The sequence below is a fragment of the Chinchilla lanigera genome, unplaced genomic scaffold (assembly GCF_000276665.1).
Source record: "Chinchilla lanigera isolate Chin_1 unplaced genomic scaffold, ChiLan1.0 scaffold00047, whole genome shotgun sequence".
Lineage (NCBI taxonomy): Eukaryota > Metazoa > Chordata > Mammalia > Rodentia > Chinchillidae > Chinchilla > Chinchilla lanigera.
This window is the reverse complement of record NW_004955448.1, coordinates 4,669,237-4,693,505: the sequence shown is the minus strand read 5'-3', so window position 1 is coordinate 4,693,505 and position 24,269 is coordinate 4,669,237. Positions and strand designations below refer to the sequence as shown.

The 24,269-nt window shown below is 36.2% G+C and overlaps 1 protein-coding gene and 1 long non-coding RNA gene across 2 annotated transcripts in view; both read right to left on the bottom strand.

Annotated features, from left to right (window-relative positions):
* LOC106149533 overlaps positions 1-24,269 on the bottom strand; it is a 54,802-nt gene that overhangs the window by 23,287 nt on the left and 7,246 nt on the right. The gene's annotated exons all lie outside the window — the stretch shown is intronic.
* Positions 21,877-24,269, bottom strand: part of Rap2b (RAP2B, member of RAS oncogene family) — a gene marked incomplete in the record, with an annotated part of 3,153 nt that continues 760 nt past the window's right edge. Inside the window, 1 exon segment of the mRNA XM_005393055.2 lies at positions 21,877-24,269. Coding sequence (XP_005393112.2) covers positions 23,862-24,269 — 408 coding nt within the window.

The window sequence follows — 24,269 nt, the reverse complement described above, 5'->3', positions numbered from 1 at the left end:
ATTGGTTTTTAAAATTCTTTTTAAAAGAAAAAAAAGTTAAGTATTCACCCGAACTTTCCTTGCTTGTCTACCTTGCTACCTAAAACAAACATCTGTGCTCAGTAAAACTCTATTGCCTTTGTTGTTCCTCAATAAACCTGCAGATTTGAGTCAATTCCGGGCTTCACTCCATTCCAGTGAAGTCCCCTGGTACCCTTAACAAAGATATTCTCTATGACATCTTCATTCGTCTCTCTAACAGAGTTCACTGGCCCGAACCCGTGGCAACTAGTGATCCTTTTACTGACTCCATAATCTTTCCTTTTCCAGAGTGTTGTCTATTTGGAAAAAGCAAGTGTTATATTTTGGAGGTTTGGGTTTATTAATTGGCAGCTGGCCAACTTCTGCCAGTCCTGGTGCTCTTCTAGTAGGGGCTTGAGAATGTTGAAGAATCATTCACCTAGGAATCATAAATTTGGCCCATTTGTAAGATAGGGACAATTGTTAGTAAGTGTACATTCTTGTTCCACGCTTCTTGTGGACATCTGAGTGGGGAACCCTTCGTTACACTCACATTGGATCATTCCATGATAAAAGGAACAAACAAGGAGGTATTTAAACTGAAGTGCCATTCTAATTGGGACTATTTTTTTCCTAGTCTAAACATGCCTCTATCTGATGCTAGTGCTGTCATAACAAAGCATCATGGACTGTGTGGCTTCAAGAGCAGAAATTTACTTTCTGCCAATTCTGGAGCTAAACCGTAGATCAGGTGTGGCAGGACTGGTTTCTCTGAAGCCACCTCCTTGGCCAGTAGACACGGAACACTCTCCTCTTGTGTCTGAGCACAGTCTTCCTCCTGCACATCGCCATCTTCATTTTTCTTCCTTCTAAGGACCTAAATTGGATTAGGACCCACACTAAGGACCTCATTTTAACTTAATTACCTCTATAAAAACTCTCTCCAAATACAGTCACATTCTGAGGTGCTGGGAGTTATGACTTTAACGTATGAATTTCAGAGTGAAGAGACGAGATAGTCCATAAAAATGCCATGTCACTTCTCCCTCACTACTTTTCAAGTGGGGTAAATTATTCATACCTAAATATATGAACACTATCATAATTATAAGTCATAGTCCAAATAACTAAAAATTGAGGGAAATACAATTACTGATATTTAAATCTATATAAAAAGTCTTCCTCAAAAGTAACAGAATCGCAAGTTACAGCTTAACTGTACTGATGAAAAAAAATTAATATCGGCCTGGTGTGGTAGCATGTTTGTAGTCAGCTAGTGGGTAGGCTGAAGTAGAAGACTGTGAGCTCCAGGTCACCCTGGATGCTATACCAAGACCCTGTATCAAAAAAAAAAAAAGGAAGAAGATAAATGAATACTCTATAATTATTTCTGTATTTCACAGAGAAAGAAAATGTTTTTAAAATTGATCTGCACACTGTCAGTGAGGATATTCCTGAGTGCCAAAAACAGAAAAAAAGACCCTTAGAAATGAAGTCACATTAAAAAGCAGTGATTGAAAAATAAAATTTGAAAATACAATAAATGGATTTCACAGTACTGAAAACATTAATTTACTTTAAAACTTTAGCTTATTTTGGAAATATTTTTTTAAATTAGTATGATTACTTCCCACGCCCTAAGTCAGTTTCACATGTGGGCTGATAACTGAGGCCTGTCATTGCAGACCAGGGAAGAGCAGGACACACATTGACAGCAACAGGTTAAGGGTCCCAGATTCTAACCAGATCCTAGTCCTAGGATCCTAGTCCCAGATTCTAACCAGAATTTTTCATTGAATACTTAAAATAACAACACAATGGGAAAAAAAGAAATAAAGAAAAAAAGAATAAACAATGGGAATATCTGGAGAAAAAAATGAATTAAGATGCGTATTAAAAACTTTAGATTTATTGATCCAGTATCACATACATTTGTCTAGGAGATAGGCTTAAATAGGCTATTGGGTAGAAAATCATTTTAAAACAAAAAGCAAGATGCAGTAACCTTTGATCTCCTTATATATTATTTGTCCCTAGCATTAAAGGACTTTTTCTTCCTTTTTGTGATGAATATAAAATGTAGAAAATAAGACAATTTTTCTAAACATCTTATTCTCTACAATTACAATTACAAAAAATGTTATAGACACAACTCCATAACTCTAAAACACAAATTAAAACTTTGATATGAAGCAAGTCTTTAAAAATTTTGAATGAAAATACTTAATGCCATAGGCATTATTGATGTATTGCTTAATCTGTTTTCAACTAAAGCCGAAGAGATGAATCCCCAAGTGCCAGGCCTGAGTTATTCACCATAAAATGCCTTGTTTAATGCTTCTTTAATGAAATCAAATCGTTAAGATAATGAAAATAAAGAGAAAGGTCAGGTCACTGAGGATAAGCCACTTAACCTTATATCTTACTGCCTATAAAGAAACCAATCTTCATAAATTGAATTTATTTCATAATTCCTAATGCTTATGAATAAATCATCTTCCGTAATTAAATAATGTGTGCTGCTTTTCTGAAAAACCTCTATCAGTTGCTAGGGTTGGTTTGTATTTGATACATATCTCTGAGGGAACTCCCTACGGAGTCAGACGCGCTGTACCCTGGGATATTCACTGAATCTGTCTAAGTATTTGAGGAACAATGGGGGAGAGAGAATCAAATAAAGACTCCAGTAGTAAAGAAGCTCAAGATAACTCTTTCTGCTCCCTAAATTAGTCAGAAATTAGATGTCATTTCTCACAAAAGAAAGCAAAAGCTAATATCCCTACATTGTTTCAACCCCTTCCCCCAAGATTCCCTTGTCCAGAAATCTAATTTAGATGTTGTATACTGTGCAAAATACTAGTGAGTATGTGGATATACACTCTCATAAACACAGTGAAAGACTCCTTTCTTTGTTCTGTTGCTCTGATAACTTTTTTCTATATTTGTAATACAATTACACAATTCTCTCCAAAATCTAAGATATATTTGAAAAAAAGAATTCAAAACTAAGTTATAACATTTCCTTTTATCTCTTAGTAGCTTAGTAACTCACTTTCAATCATCTTCACCCTTCTAGAACTTTGTTGCTTTTTTCATCCAAGAAATATGTATATATATTATATGTATAATATATATATTCTTTTGTTCAAGTTTCATCTTCTATTATCCAAAGTCAAATGGGAATGTTTCAAGTCTATTTTTTTTTTTTTTTTTTTTGGTTTTTCTCCAGTACCGGGAACCGAACTCATGACCTTGCGCTTGCCAGGCAGGCGCTTTTGCCACTGAGCTAAATCCCCAACCCCTCAAGTCTATTTAGGGTAAATAAAATAAATCAAAAGGAAAAGGTAAGCATTTATTTTCTCCATATAAAGTATATTCTTCTCCCTATTGTTTTCTGTGGAATAGGACACTTTAAGTAAAAAGAAACTTACGCTGTGATCCTAAGTCCTGCAGGAGCAGCAATCTGCTGCCTTCCTGCAGAATTTCCCACAAGCAATGATGCTCGCACTGCAGACTCACTCTTAAGCACAAATCCTGTGATGTTCTCTCTAACTCTATCTTTCTTTATTCAATTCAAGAAAGTCCACTACAGGCAGCCATGATGGTGTACACCTGTAATCCCAGCCCTTTCAGGAGGCTGAAGCAGGACTGCTACTAGCATGAGGCCAGCTGAGGTTACACAGTGAGTTTAAGGCCAGCCTGAAGTGCATAGCAAAAGCCTGTCTCAAAAAAAACAAAAAAAAAGGCAAAAGAAAAAAGTCCACCACAAAGTAAATGAATGAGAACTACTCTGGCTTCATAAATGGCTGACCTTGCATATACTGTACTTTATAAAGAAAATAACCACTTCTCACACTTTGAGAATTACTATTGGTCAATAATACGTCTGGTACACTGACATATTGCAGAATAATATTTTAGGCTTTTTAACATACAGTTTCCCTGGGTATATTTAATTTTTCATGCAAAAACTAAGAAAATACATTCAGTTGTTCTTCCCAGACTTTGAGCCCGCTCCTTTCACCGTCTTGTTTCAGGCTGTGTCCATCATTTCTACGGCACTGACTCTGACACCAATTTTTAAAAATCTGAAATGCTTGAATGGACTGAGTTCTTAAAATTAACATTTTATAGGCTACTTCTTATTACTTCTCTAAGCCTAAACTGTATCCGATACTATGCTCTAATTAAAATGCTGCATCTTAGTTTGATTCAACAGAAGAATAAATGAAAAATCCTTTTAATAAAATAAAAGCTCAGTCACAGTCACAAACCTCTACCCAAAGTATTTGGGAAAAAAAGAAATAAGACTTTTGTCTTCTGACTGTAGCTAAAGCATTGCATTTGCTAATGATAGTTAGATACCCAAAATGTTGTTTTTAGAAAAAGTTCGTGTTTGTAACCCCTACAAAGAGGACAACTGACTCCATTACAGACAAATGCAGTCTAATAATGATCCTATTGGTTACACAATAAAAAAGTTACTAAATAAAACAACGGGAGGAAAGTCTCTCTGCTGACAAATGTAGAAGAAATCCCCATACAGTAAAGTAATATTTAGAACCAAAATAAGAGTATCTTGTCTCAGTGAACATGTGACATTTTCTTTTGATGAAGATGGTGACACCAACAGACACATGAAGAAATTTTTTTTTTTTTTTTCTTTTTTCCTCCGGTACCAGAACCGAACTCACAACCTTGCGCTTGCCAGAAAAGTGCTTTTGCCGCTGAGCTAAATCCCCAGCCCCCAAGAAATTTTTTTAAAAAGCCATATCACTGATGTATCTGATGATGACAGCATTGATACTATGGAATTCCAACTTCCCTCTACAACTACATGAAAATATGCGATCATTGTATATTTACAAGGCAGACTAAACTGTGAGGAAACATTTTAGGCATATCTTGAACCACAATTATTTGAGTGAAAGTTATAGGAATGTATGGAAAAGCTTCCTGGGAAAAAAATTAGAGAAATGCCTTCCTAATTAAGTGACTTGCCTGCTTCAAAATCTGTGTTAGGGTTACAATCACATAATTTAATGTAATTTCTTTATAAGTAGGTACAAATTAATTAATCAATTTACCACATTCTGGCTATTAGCAAATCTTGTGGCAGGATTTTAAATGGATATGAGGAGAATGTAAGAACCAATGGGATTAGGGGCTGGGGATTTAGCTCAGCAGCACAGCGCCTGCCTGGCAAGCGTGAGAATGTGAGTTCAATTCCCAGTACTGGAAAAAAGAAACAACAAAACAAAACAAAACAAAGAATCAATGGGAAAGTGTAAGTAACTTCACTATACATGATCTGGATTCCTTTTTACCTAACACTTTATTCTCCTATCTACTTATATAAGTGGGCAAAACACTTTACAGCAACTATTTGAAAAGGAAAATATAGAAACAAACCACTATGAAAAAGTCTTTAGGTAAAAGTTTCATTTCAGAAACTAAACTTTAACTGAATAAGTTTACTTATAAATTGCTTGAATGATTTTCACATTGAACATCTTTTGCTATAACAATAAAAAAGACAATAAAATGATGAGGAAATATCAGTAATTCTTTCTACGGAAGTGATGCAGAGACAGCTATTGTGCTTCCTCGAATGAAGTACAAACTTGGATTAGCATTTTTAAAACAACTAATAGTCATCTAACATGAAAGAAGAGGTACTTTAACTACCTTTAATTTACAGAAAGAATGAATGGGAAAATAAAAATAATCACAATTATTTCACATTAGCATGTAACAACTTATTGATGCCTGTAACAATAACAACACGGATCGCAGCTGCATTTATTGTAGGCAAATATTTAAACTAGTTGGCATTTCAGGAGCAGCAGCGTGGGAGCCTTTGAGAGTAAGAACACGATCTTTGAAGATGGTGGACGTATTAGAAAACAAGTTCGTTGTGTTTCTATGTGAGCTACCTCATAAACTACTTACATTCTCTGGGACTGAAAAAGAAGGAATGTTATCTACATGTATAATTATGCTGAAGATTGCATGAGATGATACAAAAACATATAAAATACCTGGTACATAGTAAACTACTACCACTGATCATTAGTGTTGCTAGATAAAGGTGTCTATCAATGAACCTCAGAATTTAAATGACAAACAAAAAATTTTTTACCAATAAAAACTAAGAATTATATATGATAAGAAGGAATACAGATTTTATAAAACTCATTTAAAAAAAACTATACCAACTTCAAGAGGGATTTAATTCAATCTTAAATTGAATGAACTAGATTATAAATACTGGAGCAATTAAAATCTTTACAGATTTACCTTCAAATGGAATGCAAAGTCTATATTAAACACTAGTCAGGTTTGTTCTTGTATTATCTATGAAAAGCAAATATTTACCCAGGAGAATATAGTAAACAATGTACTGCTCAGGGCATATAAGATTGAAGTGCTATCAACCAGTTATCTAAAATATTCCTTTGGTGGAAATCTTAATTATCTTATTTTAATCATCACAGTACATGTATATATGTTGAATTATTTCATTGTATTCCTAAATATGTGCAATTTTATGTGAATTAAAAATATAAAATGAAACAATATTTTAAAATAATGAAAATATAGAACTTCCTTAATTAAAAGTGTTTTACATTTATTCTCTAAAGTTTAGAGTTTGTATAAGATGTTAATGGAAACCTACATAGCTCTACTTGCTAAAATTACTTTAGTTTAGTAATGTCAAAATATCACCTTTGGGCCTGGGGTTGTAGCTCAGTCTTAGAGCATTTCCCTGGCATTTGTGAGGCCCTGGGTTTATCCCAGGTACTGCAAACAAAACAAAATAAAAACAAACAAAAAACTAACTTTGCCTTTAAGAGAACTGCAGGATTTCACTTACACATAACTATCTTTGTGTAAATTGCCACATAGACTATCATGGGGCAATTTAAGTGACATTTTCTTATCTGCCAGGCTTTTGCAGTTACGATTTAATTATAAATTGAGTGCAGAATATACTTTCCTTTTACTAGCACTCTAAATTTCTCAGACTCATTTCCCCAAATGTATTTTTATTAAAAGAGGGGGAAAAAAATGAACAATTCCACCAGCATTGACCCATGGATATTTAGTTGATATTCAGACTCTTGGAACACAACATTCTAAAATTAAATTTAGCCAGCAAATCACTCGCTGACATTCATAACATGAGTACCTGATTTTGAATGACACAAAATTTCTAAGCCTTGACATTCATTTGTAAAGGAGAACAGTAGAATACAGGATAATCAGAATGAATCATTAGGAATTAAGACAGATTTTCAAACTTCTTAATTTAAAAGAGATGCCAGCTTTTCAATTTCATGTCTTCTTTCATTTATTTGAAAATAAAAACAAAAACTTCCCCCTAAGCCCAAATTTTCTACCTTGAGAAAGTTTAAAGTTTTTTTCCCCATAAACACCTTTTTCCTACAATGAAAGCCTTGAATTTCAGAGAAATTATTTAATATTGAAAAGTTGTCTAGGGCTGGGGACTTAGCTCAGCGGCAAAAGCACCTGCCTGGCAAGTGCAAGGTCGTGAGTTCGGTTCCTGGTACCGGAGAAAAACCAAAAAAAAAAAAAAAAAAAAAAAAAAAGAAAAGTTGTCTACATGTAAGATAAGATACCTAGGGATAAACTCACTTAATGTCTGTATTGGACTCACCATCCCAGGTATTGAAAACGAGGCCCCTGGCAATAAGGTCCATTAGCATCACCGTGGAGCTTATTAGAATTGCAAAACCTCGAACCTATACAGTTAGAACCTGCATTTCATTGAGGTCCCTGGGTGACATACAGGCTTATTAAAGTTTGAGCTGCACTAATAAAACTGATATCCTAATTAGAAACACCTGATTTTTATATCTTAATACAGAAATTAAGTTGATTCTATGACAAAATTACTGTATACACTGAAAAAATGGGAAGTGTGGGATAAACAGTGCTTCAAAACTACTATTTCTTCTAAACCTCTACCCACAGAAGTCAATGGGAGGAAAAATAATCTAATAGAGATCTACTTCATCCTTAAACTGTCTTCTCCCTCTCTCTCAACCATCACTTTCATTTTTCTTTTTAGAGCCCAGGTAGCCAATTACAGGAAACTGAGGTATAGTGCATTAGAAAGTAGCTTTCTGCCAAAGTGGGATTATTGAAGGTATAAAAACTATTTTTAAAAAGAGATGATACAATTACATGGCTTCATCTGACATGGGGCAGAAGTCTGTGCTATTTCTAGCAACACAATACAGGTATGTGAAGTAAACATTTTCATGCAATTCTGTATTTCACGCAGGGCCTTATTTGGGGATAAAATAAACCAGTTGTTCTTAGGAGGAAAGCAATAAACGGTCAGCCAAATTACACTGAGTTCTTGTCTTCATTTAAAGAGTAGATGATTACTTGAAGTTCTAGAGAATCAGAAATAGTTCAAACTGAGCTCCACAGGAAGTGGGAAATAAAGCTCATCATGTCCTACCCGAGAGAATCTGAACAGCTGCTCTTTAATTTGGGAGACTGGGTGATGACTGTGACAAGTGAAAGTGCCTAAGATTTAACTGCGTTGGAGTCTGAGTATCTTTTATGTTCTATTTGACAAAACGGGAGAAAGGAGACATTAGCTACAGGGAGAGAAGAGACTGCAGACAGATACTTCTTCTATCTTTTATGTAATAACATTGATTCGGTGGTAGGAAATTAGCACACATATAGTAACGTATATATCAATGATATATATTTCACATATATATATATAAAGTAAGTGTCTAAAACGTGCTCTTATCCCCTGACAGGCCATTAAGCACTAGCATTAACCTAACCAGCTCTTCAGTGTGAGGAGTCACCCACTGCCCAGGGCCCACTGGCTGTTCCTCTCCCCCCTCATTTCCAGGCCTTCCCCCTCACCAACCTGCAGGTAATCAAGAGTTTTCTTCCAAAACCTGATTTACAATGAAAGCAATTAAAATATATATTTAGAAAGTATCAGAAGAGATCATAATACAGTTCAGAATATATTATTTTCACCCATGACCAATTTTTCTGCATAATCATTTACAATGCCATTACATGATTGCTGAAGGACCTGAGGTTTTCATGCAATCATTCAAGACTGCAAAGTAGAGTAACGAAGTTTGAGGGAAATCTATCTGTATCACCATTCAAAGAGAGATTAATATATTTTCTCTAATTTATAGAATTAGAGAACTTCATCTTGGATTTATGGATAAAGCACACACACTTCTGAAAAAGAAGTGAATTATTAGCAAAGAACTTATAGCATCTTATCTCCACTAATTGTCTCTCAGGATATATTTTAGTTCCTTATTCTCTAAACAGTTTCTTTTTGTTAGTGCTCCATTTAATCATAGAACAGAGATGTACTACAGAAAACTGTTTTGTAATACAAGATCTCTGTCCTCAGAATCCCTTATTAACAGAAAGACTAATAGGATATGCTAGATTTACATTTTTAAAAGTGATATTGTGAAACGTGTTGCTTTTATGTACAGATCAAATTCTAGACACAAAACAGGTGGCTTAGTGGTACACAACTGCATTGTAAATATGGAATATGGTTGAATTTGTAATAAGTTACATACAATATAAACAAGAGCTAGATAAAGCGTCATCAAATTACTAATTCCTGACTCTGGTAGGTGTAAGATCAAGTAGGTATCCTCTTTTTGGAGTGTCACGAAGGCAGACTGCAGTGGAGGTTACACTGAATGAGAATTGAGTGCATACTATTTCCAATTTAGTCATTACCTACCTCTTTGGGCAAATCACATTTCTGGGTGTTAGTACAATCACCTTTAACTGAAATTGTCATTTTATTTCAGAGGGACTGCAAATTCTCCTGGGAATTTGTCAGAAATGCTACTCCCCAGGGTCCAAGTGCACTTACTAAATCAGAAATTCTGCAGGTGCAGTTCAGCAGTGTTTAATAAACTGGCCAAGTAATTCTGATGCCACCTGAAGTAAGGACCAATGCTAGTAATCTTCCAGCTGTGTGTGTTTATGAGCTTGCTAAGCACTGCGCCTTACTTATCCCAGTGTTAGGCAGATAGCTAGACATGAGGGGGCCTGAAGGACAATGTGCATGGGGGAAAGGACCAAACAGTGTGCTTTACCAATTAACTAATTAAACAAAGATGTCAATGTATAATACATTGTAATCATTTGTTAGGTCTCAGACCTAATGGAATCCCACAGAGCCCAGTGACATTCTAAGGTTTACATGTGGTGTACAGTCCTTCTGATGGCTGGCCACCTGGCCATCTAGTTCCAAAGTGAGGCGCAGAGCATTCCTGGCTGCCATAGGCGGTAGCCCAGTGGTATCAGGACAGGAAATGTTCTTTATGGACCCTAGCCTTGAGCTAGGACTTGGTTTAAATTATGAACTTATTTTCCATGAATTTCTTCTGTAAGTTTCTTACATGATTAAAACCCCTGAGGAAACACTGGCCATTTAAAAAGGACAAGAAGACATTTTGCAATTCCAAAGTGACTTTTAAGTACAAAGATAGTAAGCATCATAACTGCCCTAGTTCACTGAAGTCCAGGAACAATTCTTGTGTGCATAAAAAGATAACCAAACTTACAATCAGTACAGAAGTCTTCACGGCATTGCTTGCTTTCTGGTTTGAAGGTCTAACACTCTATCTGCTTTACAATAACTATATTTGTATTTTTCGATGAATGCCTATGTGCGTTAATGAAATTATTTCATTAAGGGTATAAAAAATACAGGACCAAGAAAGAGAGGGGACCGTTCCTTCGTCACTATCCAGCTCCCCAGTGACACTATCCCCTAGAATTCCTCAGTGAATGAATGAATGATTAAAGGTGTCATCTCCATAGTAATCTATTGTCCCATCAAATTCTCATTATCTTTTATCCATGGCAATTCTATGGCATGCATCACTCTTATACTATTGTCACCTTGTATTGTCATTTGTGCATATGCCTTTATTTCTTCTACAAAATAGACACCATCTATAACTCTTCTTCCTCACAGTCTATAGAGCAGTGTTTTTTAAACTTGAACGTGAACAAAAGCATCCAGAAGGCACAGATTATTGGGCACTACCCTCAGTCTCTGGCTAAATAGGTACTATGTGACACCTGAGAATCTGCGTACTTAAAAAGGTGCTGCTGATGGTATTGATCCTCAGGTCCCACTTGAGAACCATGGTTACAAAGCATAGTTCATTGGGCACATAGGAAATTTTAATGTGCTGTACCATAACTTTGAATGGTTAGCTACCAGTGATTTGGTTTATAAAATAATGCATATGTTTTCAAATGATTAAAAGGTGGATCTCTTAGATAGTAAGTTTCTTAACTATACAATAAATATGATATAATTTTTATTTACAGATTTTTTAAGGTGTACCAAGGCATTTGGAAAGCCAACGCACAAGAGGGCACAGGTTTTTAAGGCCACATTCTAATTTCTCCCAAAGTTCTGAAGACATTTCCACCTTGCTTTCAACAACCTTATAGAAAATTTAAATTCTGTTAAATAACATCACCATTCCAAGCTATAGGCTTTCAAACTTAGGGAATGAAAAAAACTTCCCATAGCTTTTCATTCTGTAATATTTGCCTGAAGTTGATGCAAAACTTTGAAATAGTCCAGATTTTCTGGTAATTGACCAAGTTTTTTAGTGCTGCAATAAAAATTATTTCCTTTTCCTTTATAACTGTTTATTAATTAATTCCACTACAATGAGTGCAGTTTGCCTGGGCCACTGTTCTGAGTATGGGGAATAAAAGGGTGAGTTAGAGACTGCCTTGTGAGGGAAATCCATAATAAAAGTCACTGAGAATCTATGAGGTCTTACCAGTCAAGAAATCTCAGTTATACATACTACCCATCATGGACTTAAATGTCCATGCTAACACAATTTTTCCTCATTCAAAATACAGTAAATATGAGTGAAATCCTAAACCAGTATTTCTATTACCCTCAATCTAGAGGTCGCACTAACACCCCATTGAGCCCCCCCATCATCCACCTTTTCTTCCTGGAAACCACACACTTAATCTAAGGAAAGATAAAATTTAATTACAGTTATACTGCATATATTTACAATGTTATGAACCAGCGAGTTATATAAAAGAGTAAATAATGGTTGCTATGAGAACCACAACTTGGTATGCAGTTTGGACAAAAGCTTTAACACTTCAGATTATGTTATAAAAAATTACCAAGAGAAAAACAGCTGAAAGATGAATTTTTAAGACAACAAACTATACACTAAGTTCATGTTTGCTCTAAAATGTACATAAACAGTAGCCAAGAAAATATATCTTACAAATTTAAATAGGGATTATATTTCAGCAACATTGATATCAACAGTAATTATAAAGTTCACTGACTTTCTCAACTGTATCCACTTGGTTGTTTTTGATAAACTGTTCTACTTCTTAATGAAATTAGACTTTATACAAAGCTTCCATTCTGATATTAAAAAATGTAAATGTCAAGTTTCTGTAATCTATTTAAGCTTTGATATACAATATTTTAAACCCTATTTGGAATTCACTGCAGACAACAAAGTCTGTTCACACTTTCTGGGAGAAAAAGAAAGGACTGTGTTTTCAATAATCTAAGTACTCCAATCTCGAAAAATAATAAAAGAAGATATTTATGTAGTTAAGGACTTTTTAATATGTGAAAATAGGTAATTCTCACTGTATGGCATTTTCTTACTAAAACTGATCATTTTCATAATATAATTTTTTTAAAAACAACTGCACGTGCAATGGCTGAGGAAAAGTATTTTCTAGGAGGCCCATTATTTTGTGTTTCTGTTGCGTTATCCACTCTATTATTCAAAATTATTAATGACAAGATGTTACTCCAGTTCCCCCATACAAGTGCTGTTGATGCCTCCCTATACGGTAACAGAAATCAACTCTATTACCGTAATTACCAAAGTCACTACTACCATGGCAAGTCCAAACTATAATGTTGGGTAACTAATACACATGCTTTTTTTCTATTCAAAAAGTGCTAGTCTCTTGAGTATAGCAAATTTAAGCAAGAAAATAGGTAGCATTTTTCAAAATGTGAACTAAGGTGAGCTAATTACTTAAAAATATTAATCAAACGGTACTGTATCAAAGGGTGAATTTCATTTCCACTGAAAATCACTTCCATGCTATGAAAAACTAAATGCAAATAATGACATTGCAAAACATCCTGTATAATTTATTTGTTTAAATTTATAAATACATCTATTTTCTTATATACTGGATATGGTGATTCATAACTGCATATTTCCCTTGTTATAGAATTTTTAATTAGAGAGAAAACATAACATTTCCCCAAAGCCAACAAAACCTAAAAACAAGAAAAATAAAGTTATGAAACATCACAGATGATTTTAAAAGGGAAAAACAGAGTGTAAGGAAAACAGGAAATTTAGATATAACACATTTGTTTTCTCAATCTTAACTGTGATCAAATTACCAATTAAATATAATATTTCCATTTTTAATTCAATGCAATGATTCTATGGAGAATAGAACATTACTAACACCATCCATTCCAACACAAGATATTTCTTAAGTTGGAGTATCAAGCTGCAGCTACTCAAATCACTTCCTTTCACTAGTGTTTTGTTTTTATTGTAAAGGATTATTTCATACTGTCTACCTGTCTTCCTTATAGAGATCCATCTAGCAAGGTAGAAATTTCTGGTGGGCTTGAAGATTGTTCTTATTCATTCACAAAACTGTGACACTCCCAGCGTACAAAGAACATATGATGCTCAAATGCGCACCCTGTGAAATATAAAATCATAGTTGTATCAACAAGTAGAGTGCTTAGTAATCTGATTGCTTAAAGTTTTAATGGATATGTCACATAGGTTTTTAAATACCTATTTCATTTAAAATGTGAGGTCCAAAATAATCACGTCTGGTTTTGAGTAAATTAAAAATTCATGGTTATTAAGTTAATGCCACATTAATGAACCCACTAACAGGCTACTTAATGCTGAATTCTAGGGGCTGGCAGCCACAGCATATGTGCTAAGTAGAGACTGCCAGCTCAGAGAGAGGCCTCATTACACTGCATGTATTACTGCCTCCGCCGCCCGGTTCCTGACGCCCAGCGAAGGAACCTGGGCACACGCAAGTGCGTGCAGTTAAGTAACCACGGTCCGTCCTGCACAAAATCAGTCGTCTGTAGCTAAGAAAAAGGAAAGTACAGAATAAAGAAGGAAAGAAAGAAGGAAGGAAAGACCTGTGTATAAGTGAAAATAAAAGTGAAGAGGCTCCTCCTTTCTAAAGGGCTACTTTTCCAAAGTAATGAAGTCAGTTGTTGACTCAGGCCCTGGACAGGTTGTGAGGCGAACTGCAGGAAGATATGAAAAGGATGAAAACCTTCCAGCTGTCTCCTGATGAAGCCTCGAGAGACCCCAAAACAAAGCTGCAACACAGCTGTGCTTGAATTCCCGTCCCAGATTCTTCCCATCCTACGTCTAGATCCACGTGGTGATCACTGCCCTGAGGTGCTCTCTGGCCATCGCAGCAACTAGAACACAATTTGAATAACACAACTTGCTTTTGAATCTTCTTCTCTTTCCAGGTAAGCAAAACTCACAACCAGTAGCACTCCTGGAATACTATGTATTTCTCTTTGGTGTGAATTTGATGAATTGATCAAAATGATAGTGACTAAAGCACAAGAGGAAGCACTGGTATTTTCAAAGAAAACCATGAACTGCAATGTTCTGCAGTGAGGAAAGTCTTAACTAGTCCTAGTTCACTCTAGGTTCTGCCTTCCTCTCCTCTAGTTTACGCCTCCTCCATCGCACAAGCCTAGTAGTTTAGAGCAGAGGCTCTCACACATAGGCTATCTTGCCCTCCAGGAGCAATGTCTGCCTGTATTTTTGATTGTTATAACTGAGGTGAGGCGGGTGCTTCTGCTGTGAAGTGGCCAGAGACCAGGGCTGACGCTGAATATCTTCAAGTGCAGAGGATAGCCCCCACAACAGAGGAGCACCAGCCCCTCCTGTTCCTACGGCTGAGGTTTAGAAATCAGCATTATGTCTCCAACACAGAGGCTTCTTTGCCTTTGACCAGTAGAAGCCCTGGGCCTCGGTAAATTTTAAATCACAGTGATCACAGCTTTAACACAGGGAATGCCTCTAGACTTAGAGGAACAGGGGACTAGGGTATGGGCTGAATAATAATTTCATCCCAGCCCGCCTTTACGCCTCACCAACAACACCAAAACCACCTGCTAAATGAACACTACTAAAATGACTAAAAAACACTTTTCATTACCTTTACCTGTATTCATGCTTCCTCAGTAAGAAAACAAAAGTTAGTGTGTACAAAAACTTAGCAAACCAATTGTGTTTTTTAGGCTTCGACTCTGCCTTTCACAATACAATAGTCTCTCAAAGAGAATGCTAGCTGGACATAATGGCACACACCTGTAATCCCAACACTGGGATGCTGTGGCAGGAGGATTACAAATCCAAGCCCAGCTCAGACAATTTAGTGATGTGGAAAAACTAAGACCTCTCTCAAAATAAAGAATAAAATAAAATAGAGTGGGATTATAGCTCAGGGTGAAAGCCCTGGGTTCAATGCCCAGTACCATTAAAAAAAGGGTGTTATTTCTAATTTTTTGATCATTAGGCTACTGAAGAGTAATGAGAAAGAAGAAATGACTTGGAAATATTCTTTGGCAGTTCTAAATATTTCAAAATAAACATTTCTACATCTACTTCATTTTTTAAAAGCTTCATTTATCAATTCTTTAAAAAGAAACACATTATGCCCAAACTGGGAAAAAAGATGTGTTTATGGACATTCTTCTCTTGTTGGAACTGTCTCAGTTTGGTCCTTAAATATAGCTTGAAAATATTTCTTTACACTATTGCATAAAGACCACATTTATTTAGCCATCAGTTAAGCAGTTCTTAGATTTTGATAATCAATGAATGTACATTACATTAGAGACAGACAAAACAATTAGCATAAACTAGAGGCAGATGAATGAAATGATACACAAAAGGAAAAACAGCAAGTTACATGACTAAGTAAAACTAAAATAGCTAAATCAAAAGGAGAGAACTCCAACTTCAAGACTTTTTCTAGCGGGTGATGAATAATGTTGAAATTAAATTTAGAAATATTGTAATTCTATTACCTCCTTAAAATGTAAAATCTAAAACTATCTAGAATATAGTTTCATATACATATATAAATATATTTTCATATATTCTATTATAATTATGCTAATGCAGATCTCTATAGAGGCTCTTTTCTTGAATGAGATATAATGCAATATAATGTTAACCTCTAAAGAGAATGAAGTATTATATTCTACATTGTACACTGTATTTTTGTACCACATATATGTACATTATTAATATTAAAATATTCTGAGTTCATGACTAAAACTAGATTGTAAAAAATTTTTTATAAATGGTCAGACAGCATATGAAATACTGAAACCCTTACTGGAGGTATATAAAACTGTAATAAATTTGCATTTCATAAATGGTCCTATAGCAATCAGATTTTTAGAAAATAAACAAATACCCTTACCTGAACTGTTCAACTACTATAATTCTGCAGCTTTCCATATTTAAGAAATATGTTGTTCAATTCATGAGATAATCTACACAAAACGATCATTAGAAATCATTTTGCAAACTACAGGACGTTCATAATCACCACACCCTTCAATTCATATGATTTTCCAATAAGTGCTATTATTCTTATTTATTACCCCACATCTCTTTCCCTAAGCTTGTTTCCTTCTTCCAGTAAGTACAAAAGTCTTGAGAATAAGAACTTTTATATAAAATAACCATTAGCCCAGCAGATTTAAAATATCAACTTAATTCTTTGGCACTCTCATTTTTGCAAGATTACCTTTTAAAAGGTATATCCTGCCCTCAGTCTTTTGTACACAACGAACTACAAAAGATGTTATGCCCATCTTTTTTCGATTTGAGACCATAATCTAAATTGCCCTTTCCTTGTAGTTCCACATATTAAAGACAGTAAATAAATTTCATAAAGCCTTTGTCTCTATTTTTCCTTCTTCCCTCTGACATGAACACAGGAATGCAAAATGATTTCCTAGGTGTTCAATTTTACCTAATCTCAGAAAGGAAGTTGGAAATGCACAAGAAATGAAATGCAATCGTATTGTACAGTCCCACATACAACAACACAATTATTAGTTACTTAAATTTCATGTGATCAGTTTTTATTTACAATGTCCACATGGTTAAGGTCCAATTTTCAGAAAATTTATCTACTCTGTCACCTGCCAGACAGACTCACAGCACTGTAACTAAGGGCACATGCAAATGTGCTCCTCTATATGCTATTATTATTAAATATGTTACTCTCACAGCTAAAAGCAAACAAAGCATAGTCATTGCTCTTTAAGCATTAAAGACTTACATTCAGTTAAGTGTTAGTCCTCACACCACAGCTAGTAATATGTGCTCAGTAAATGTTTGTTAAACAGTGAATCCATTTCAGCTGTTTTCCAACTTCCACTGCAACCACATTCTTAACAATAAAGGAACAATCTCAGGCCTTTGGGTTGACACCTGTATCCCCAGCGCATCAATAATCTTTCTTACCTTTTCTATTAAAAAAATTGTTTTGCTGCCCTTGCAATTTTTCACAATTGCCACAAACCGACCACACATTTTCAAAACTCTTGTAAACTTAGTCTTACATAATCTTCCAAACTCATTTTAAAGAGAGTAAGTTTAGTCAGTTGAACAAGAAAGAATATGAACAGGTATTCTCCCGACTTTATCAAACAGATGAACACTCACAATTCCAAAAGCAGTAAGGCCATTGTGTTTCTCCTCTACACCAGTCTACTATTTGTTGCTCAAGACAAATAATTTGACTAATTAAGGCTTCAGAACTTGTCATCCCTTTATTATTTTCTCCTCTTTATGTAAAATAGTTCAGTTCTAATAAATGTTAAACAGTATTAGAATGAACTATAAAATAATTCTGATTGTCTTAGACATGGTAAATGAGTTCATAATACAGGACACTTTCAAAATATATTATCCCAAAATAAATATAATCTTAAAAGTTTAACAGTTTACCAAAATCAAGTAGTAGCAATCCAAATTAATAGTAGAAATAAGCATAAAATGAAAGCCAAGGTAAAAATAGAACAAAGAGTTTCATCACACTGTTGTTAGCAGTAGCTTTTTCACTATGGAACCCTCTAAAACTGTCATAGATCTCAAACTATCAGTTGTAAATGTTTGTAACTTTTAAAGTAAAATCTAAACTCAACCCAACATTTAAGAATGTTCTTTTACCAGATGGGAAGACTAAATTAAAAAAAAAAAAAAGCACAGTTGTTTCATTTTGTTGTTTTTTTTTTTTTTTTTTGGTTTTTCTCCGGTACCAGGAACCGAACTCACGACCTTGTGCTTGCCAGGCAGGCGCTTTTGCCGCTGAGCTAAATCCCCAGCCCCCTCAGTTGTTTCATTTTATGTGTATCTTAAAGCAATCAGTGGTACAGGAGACAAAAACCTACCACACTCAATAATTACTCAGCTTCTATTATTATTACTATTGTAAAGGCAAGCAAATAATTCAAGTGCAGAAAATCTTAAAAATGAGAAAGATTTGAGTAAAGTCCTTTCTTCCTATTCAAACATGTCATTCTAACTTCTAAAACATACCTAGTATTCCCTCAGCCTATGAACTCGTACTCAACTCCTGGAATTGTAAATAAGGAATTTGAAATGAACACTTTCACTATTTATTAATAGTTTTCAACTCATTAAAATTTTGGAAGGTCCCCAAAGTACCATTAAAACCCAGATTGTTAACAGAGTTATGGGAATTTCCTTGTGTACTGGCATGAATAACAAAATAAGAAGTATGGTACAGTTGTGCGGTATGCATTTTTCCAAGAATAGACAGATAACAGCAGAACTACATGAGACTAAATTAACTTGTGCCTGGAAATCTAAGATATATACATGTGCTTAGTACAACCTGACAACTTAAAGTTTCCAACACAATTTATTTTCATAAAAAATTAAAACATTCCATTTTTAAGTTGAAAGAAGAGACAAATAATTTAAAGTATTCCCTTTTATCAAATGTATTCTTTTCAGATTGTTTTTTTCAGGGATTGGGGATGGTTTGGGGTCAGTGAAGCTATGCTTCCATTTATAATTATTTTCTCACTTCAAGCCAATTCTGAATTAACACTAAAACCACACACACAAATTACTCACATCATAATGTGAAAACGATCAATTATGTCCTCTTTACCTATAAATTTCTCTGAAGGTCTTTAAAACACCGAACCAAGGGCCTAGCACATGATGGACAAGGGTTCTACCACTTAGCTACCTCCCAGCTCTTATAGAAATTATTCTGAGTGTGCAGAGAGAGCACTGCAGAATGTATAAATGGATCTTAAGTCTGTCTCCGAACACCTGGGTAGCTCTCAGAGCAGTAGTATTTGTAAGTTGGAACAAATCATTGTTTCTCCGCATGTGGTCCCCAGGCCAGCAACAGCAGCAGCATCTAAAAATTTTCTAGAAATAGAAATTATGAGATTTGATCCTAGAGCCAATGAATAAGAAACTGGAGGAGGGCCCAGCAACATGTGTGTTGAAATTCAGGTAACTTTGACATGTGATCAAGTTTTAGAACCTCTGAACTAGGTGATCTCCAAAGCCTCCTCAAATTGTCAAAGCCTACTGAGATTACATCAAACATCTCATCTACAAGGAGCACCACATTCAGCTGAATGCGTTCCACCATCCCAGTAGTCTAAATACAATATCATGATGAAGAATAGCACCTCTATTAGTACACTGAAAAATTTGTATTTTCATAAATACAAAATTTGTACTAGCAAGCTTTTTATAATTAAGCAGACACTGTGACAAATGTTTGATATCATATTAACTAACAGTGGTAATTTCCACATTAAATCTTGCTTCCTTTCACATCTGTAATGTAGAAATTTATTTGGGCTGTTGTAAAAAAGAACTGCTTTTTGACAGTTAAGGTGCAGACATTTTGCATGTATTTCACGAGGCCAGTTACTACGCATAGCTTTTCCTCACTTCCCCTCCTTGCTGTGACAAATCCTGGGATATCACTCAAAAGGTTGTGCTGTAACAAAGCTACAGTTCAAACAGATGAGGCATTTTAGGATTCCATCTACAAGAAATATTTAATCAGAAAACATGAAGTCTCATATATTAAAATAATTCTAATCTCAAATACAGCTGGTTCCAAACGTGATTTAGTGACGTCTACTTCAACAGTCAACAACATGAAAATTGTTTTATCAAAGAACTCCCAACATGAAAGTGTTAGACTTGAGATGATACCTTAACTTTCCTGAGGCTACTGCAAAAGGAAGAAAAAAAAATAACCCTTTGAAATGACACAGAACCTGGATTAACTGTCACAGACCAAAAGGAAAAGCTGTTAAAAAAACAGCAGGGGTCAAGTTTAATAGTCAGGTTTTACTCCCCAAGAAGGCGCTTTTCCCACCCAATCTCTGTTTTGACAGGTGATTGCCTTACAACAAGCCCCTCCCCGCTAGACTCACTTCCTTTCACGCTCCTGATTCAGCCCAACTTGGTCACTGAAACAAATGCGCTTATCTCTCCCAGCCACAGTGCGAAGGGTTCTTCTAGCCAAATCAACTGACAATCTTAAAACATTTTTTCTTGAAGAGAAAGAATGTCTCTAGGTCTCAATTTTGTCAAGAAATTAACAGAGAAAGACTCCCCAATTTTGCAACTACCATTTTCTTGCCCCAGGTACACATGAAATTGCTGTAATGAAGTATCAGAAAAGCATCTGTTACAGTACTCATTAAATACATTAAAATCTGCTTTGCCATCCCACACCTACAAAGAAATTAGTTGTGCAAGTTGTGCAAGTGACTAAATCTTATATGCAGGTGATTAATGCATACAGCGATCTATTTCATTTCCAATTTTCCAAATATTTTCTGTCAGGAGTATATACATTTCCTAAATTAACTGTATATTTGGTAGCATTTTTGTCAAAAGGCTTCCAAGTAATAAAAATTAAGTCAACAAAATACCTTTTCAAAGAAATCCTTCAGACAGTACACGACACATCTTCAGAATTTTCAACATTTTAGATCTACTTAAGCCACTAAGTTTATTCGAATGCCAGAATAAATCTTTACAAAGGCATATATTTGAGCAACTTCCCTCTATTTCTATATGTAGAATATTTATGATATTGCCTTCCAATTTTTTTTAAGTGTGAATTCAGAATGGCAAAACATGGCACTAGGATCATTACAGGCAAAACTGGTCATTCTCACACTGGAATACTGAAATGCCTTGTGGGAAAAAAAACCGTATGTTAAGGCAAGTATGTTAATGCAGCTCAAAGAAACTGACTTGTAATTCCTTTTGGCTTTGCCAAGGGAATAAATCCCTTTGTCAGACTTCAGTTACACTTCATAAACCTAAGATATATCAAGTACTTTCATATATAAACAACTCAAGGAGGCTGAGGCAGGAGAATCCCAAGTTCCAGCCCAGCTGTACAACTTAGGAATTTAGTGAGACCCTGTCTCAAACTGAAAAACTAAAACAAAGGGCTGGGGATGTAGCTCAGTGTGAAGGTCTTGGGTTCAATACCCAGCACTGCAAATACAAACACACACACACACACACACAGATTTTTCTCTTACTCTGTGCTAAAGATATCTTTAAGAAAAATAAATAGAAAAGCTCACACTGCCTCCTACTGTTAGAAGGAAAATCTATAAGGTCAAATTATGGTCCACAAACAGTACAGAATCTTGTGTTGTTATTTTTTTTTTTTTTTAATAATCTAACCATGTTTCCAGATGAAAACCTTGAAACGGTTGCAATATTGTCTATAACCTATAGAGACACTGCAGAATGCACTACAAGGTAAGACAGAATTAGAAGCTCTGCTTCCCATACTTCAGACTTGATGTGCGACATACACAACTAAAAACCAAAAAGTGCCACCCTGCTTTGCCAAATGGATGGTTACGTTCCTAGAGCTAAGGCAATGTTAGAATTTGGTTTCTCCCTTTCCCTACTTACAGTGGAATAAACAGCTCCGTGTCAGCAGAACAAAATCACAATGTACCTTCTCATCTTGTAGTCAGGCTGTATAGCCAAACCCAGGGCTTCCTAGACACTGAGGATTTTCTTCCTATTCCAGAAGTTGGAAACCTTACCCAACCTGTCACTGAGCTATGTCTTCAAAATTTGACAACTCTCTGAGGACATCTTTCACCTGCCCCTGTCCACCTCAGCCGCGATACTATTATTACTGACACTGTAAACCACTAAATATGAAGTACAGAAACACAAACAATAGTTCTGGGGTTGTTTCTTTAAAAATGATGTTTGTATTAAAAGTCTTAAAATGAAGAGACAATGATTAAAGGAGTGGAATTAAAAATTACAATGAGAATGCTCTTGGTACATCACAACGGTGAAAATTTGCTCTTTGCTTCTGGAGGAATACCCTTTGAGAGAGAATCAAAACATTTAAAAATATAAAATGGGAACTAAATACCTGAAATTTAAACAAAATGAAAGGAAGAAAAACATTGCAAGATATGGACATTTTAAAATGCTAAAAACGATAAAGCAATTCACTGAACAACAGGCCCTATTGTCCTGGCTCCTTCAGGAAGATTACTGAAACTGGGGAGTGGTCTGGGGGGGGCAGCAGATTCTGGGATACGGTGGGAGGTTCACAGGTTGGCACCGGCTGGAACAGCTGAGTTTTGAAGGCACTCTGCAGACAGGGGTGCTGGGGGCCCTGAAGCGCATTTACGAAGTCTTTGTATGGTATTTTTAAAAGCTAGTCTTTAAAATTCTGTTACTGCCAACCAAAAGGGAAAAGAAAAACAAGCTAAACTTGAAACACACACACACACACAATAGTACACACAAAATTGTGCAGATCTGTAACATTTTTTTTTCACAGCTGATAAAAAAAAATACTACCATTCTCCCCCAGACTCCCCTTTGATACAGTAGGTAAACAAAATAGATTTTTTTTCCACAAATATCAGCAGACACTTTCTGGCACCCCACACTGCATTGGCATCAGTGCTAACAGTCCCAGTTCAGATGCACAATACTTCAGATTGGATACACTGTAACAAGAATCCAACTTTGCATAGACATCCTCAGAATCGCAGTCAGTCACAGGGTTGCCCTTCCAAGCCGGTAGAAAAGAAACCCGATTTTAATTTCCAGCTACTCCTGGAAAATAAGGAAAAAACCCTACAAAAGTTTCTTCCTCTCCTCCTGCTCCTTCATATGCTTTTCCCGGACTTCCTTCCGAGTATTTAAACTTGGAAACAGAAAACAGTTGTTGACAACAAAAGAGGCGGGGGGGGGGGTCCCCCCTTCCACCTTCTTCCCTTTCACTTCCCCCACCTCCCCAACCCCCGTTTTTTCCAAGCTGAAACTTTTGCTCGCCTGGTGTCAAGCTGCCAATACAATCCCCTAACGGCTACTTAAATGGGGAAATATGCGTCAACCAAAAATCAATGAGAAACGTACATGTCGCAAAGAGCCACATTTCCAGCAGGGTCTCAGATGGTCAGGACCGGACAACCCCCTCAGACAAGGGGTGAAGAAGGTAGGGGATGCTGGCCGCGGAAACCAGTAGGGCTCCCGGGACACCCCGACCAATGCAAAGTCGTCTCCAATCTCAAAACAAGAACAAAAATCACATCTAGAGTCGGATGCGTTTGGCTTTTGTGCGCACAGCATGGCCAGCGCTCGGGGGCCGCGGGCGCCTCAGAGGATCACGCAGGCCGAGCAGCAGCCCTCGTCGCCGTTGGGCTGCGCCGCGTAGTTCATCTGCCGCACGATCTCGGCGAACAGCTCATCCACCGAGGCTTTGTTTTTGGCCGATGTCTCCATGAAGGGGCAGCTCCACTCCTCGGCCAGGGCCTTGCCCTCGCCGTAGGAGACCTCGCGCTCGCCCTCCAGGTCCACCTTGTTCCCCACGAGGATCATGGGCACGCGCTCGTACCGCTTCACGCGGATGATCTGGTCCCGCATGGGCTTGATGTCCTGGAAGCTCTGCTGGTTCACGAGGCTGTAGACGAGGATGAAGCCCTGGCCGTTCTTGATGTACAGGTCCCGCATGGACGCGAACTGCTCGGTGCCCGCCGTGTCCAGGATCTCCAGCACCGACGGCGA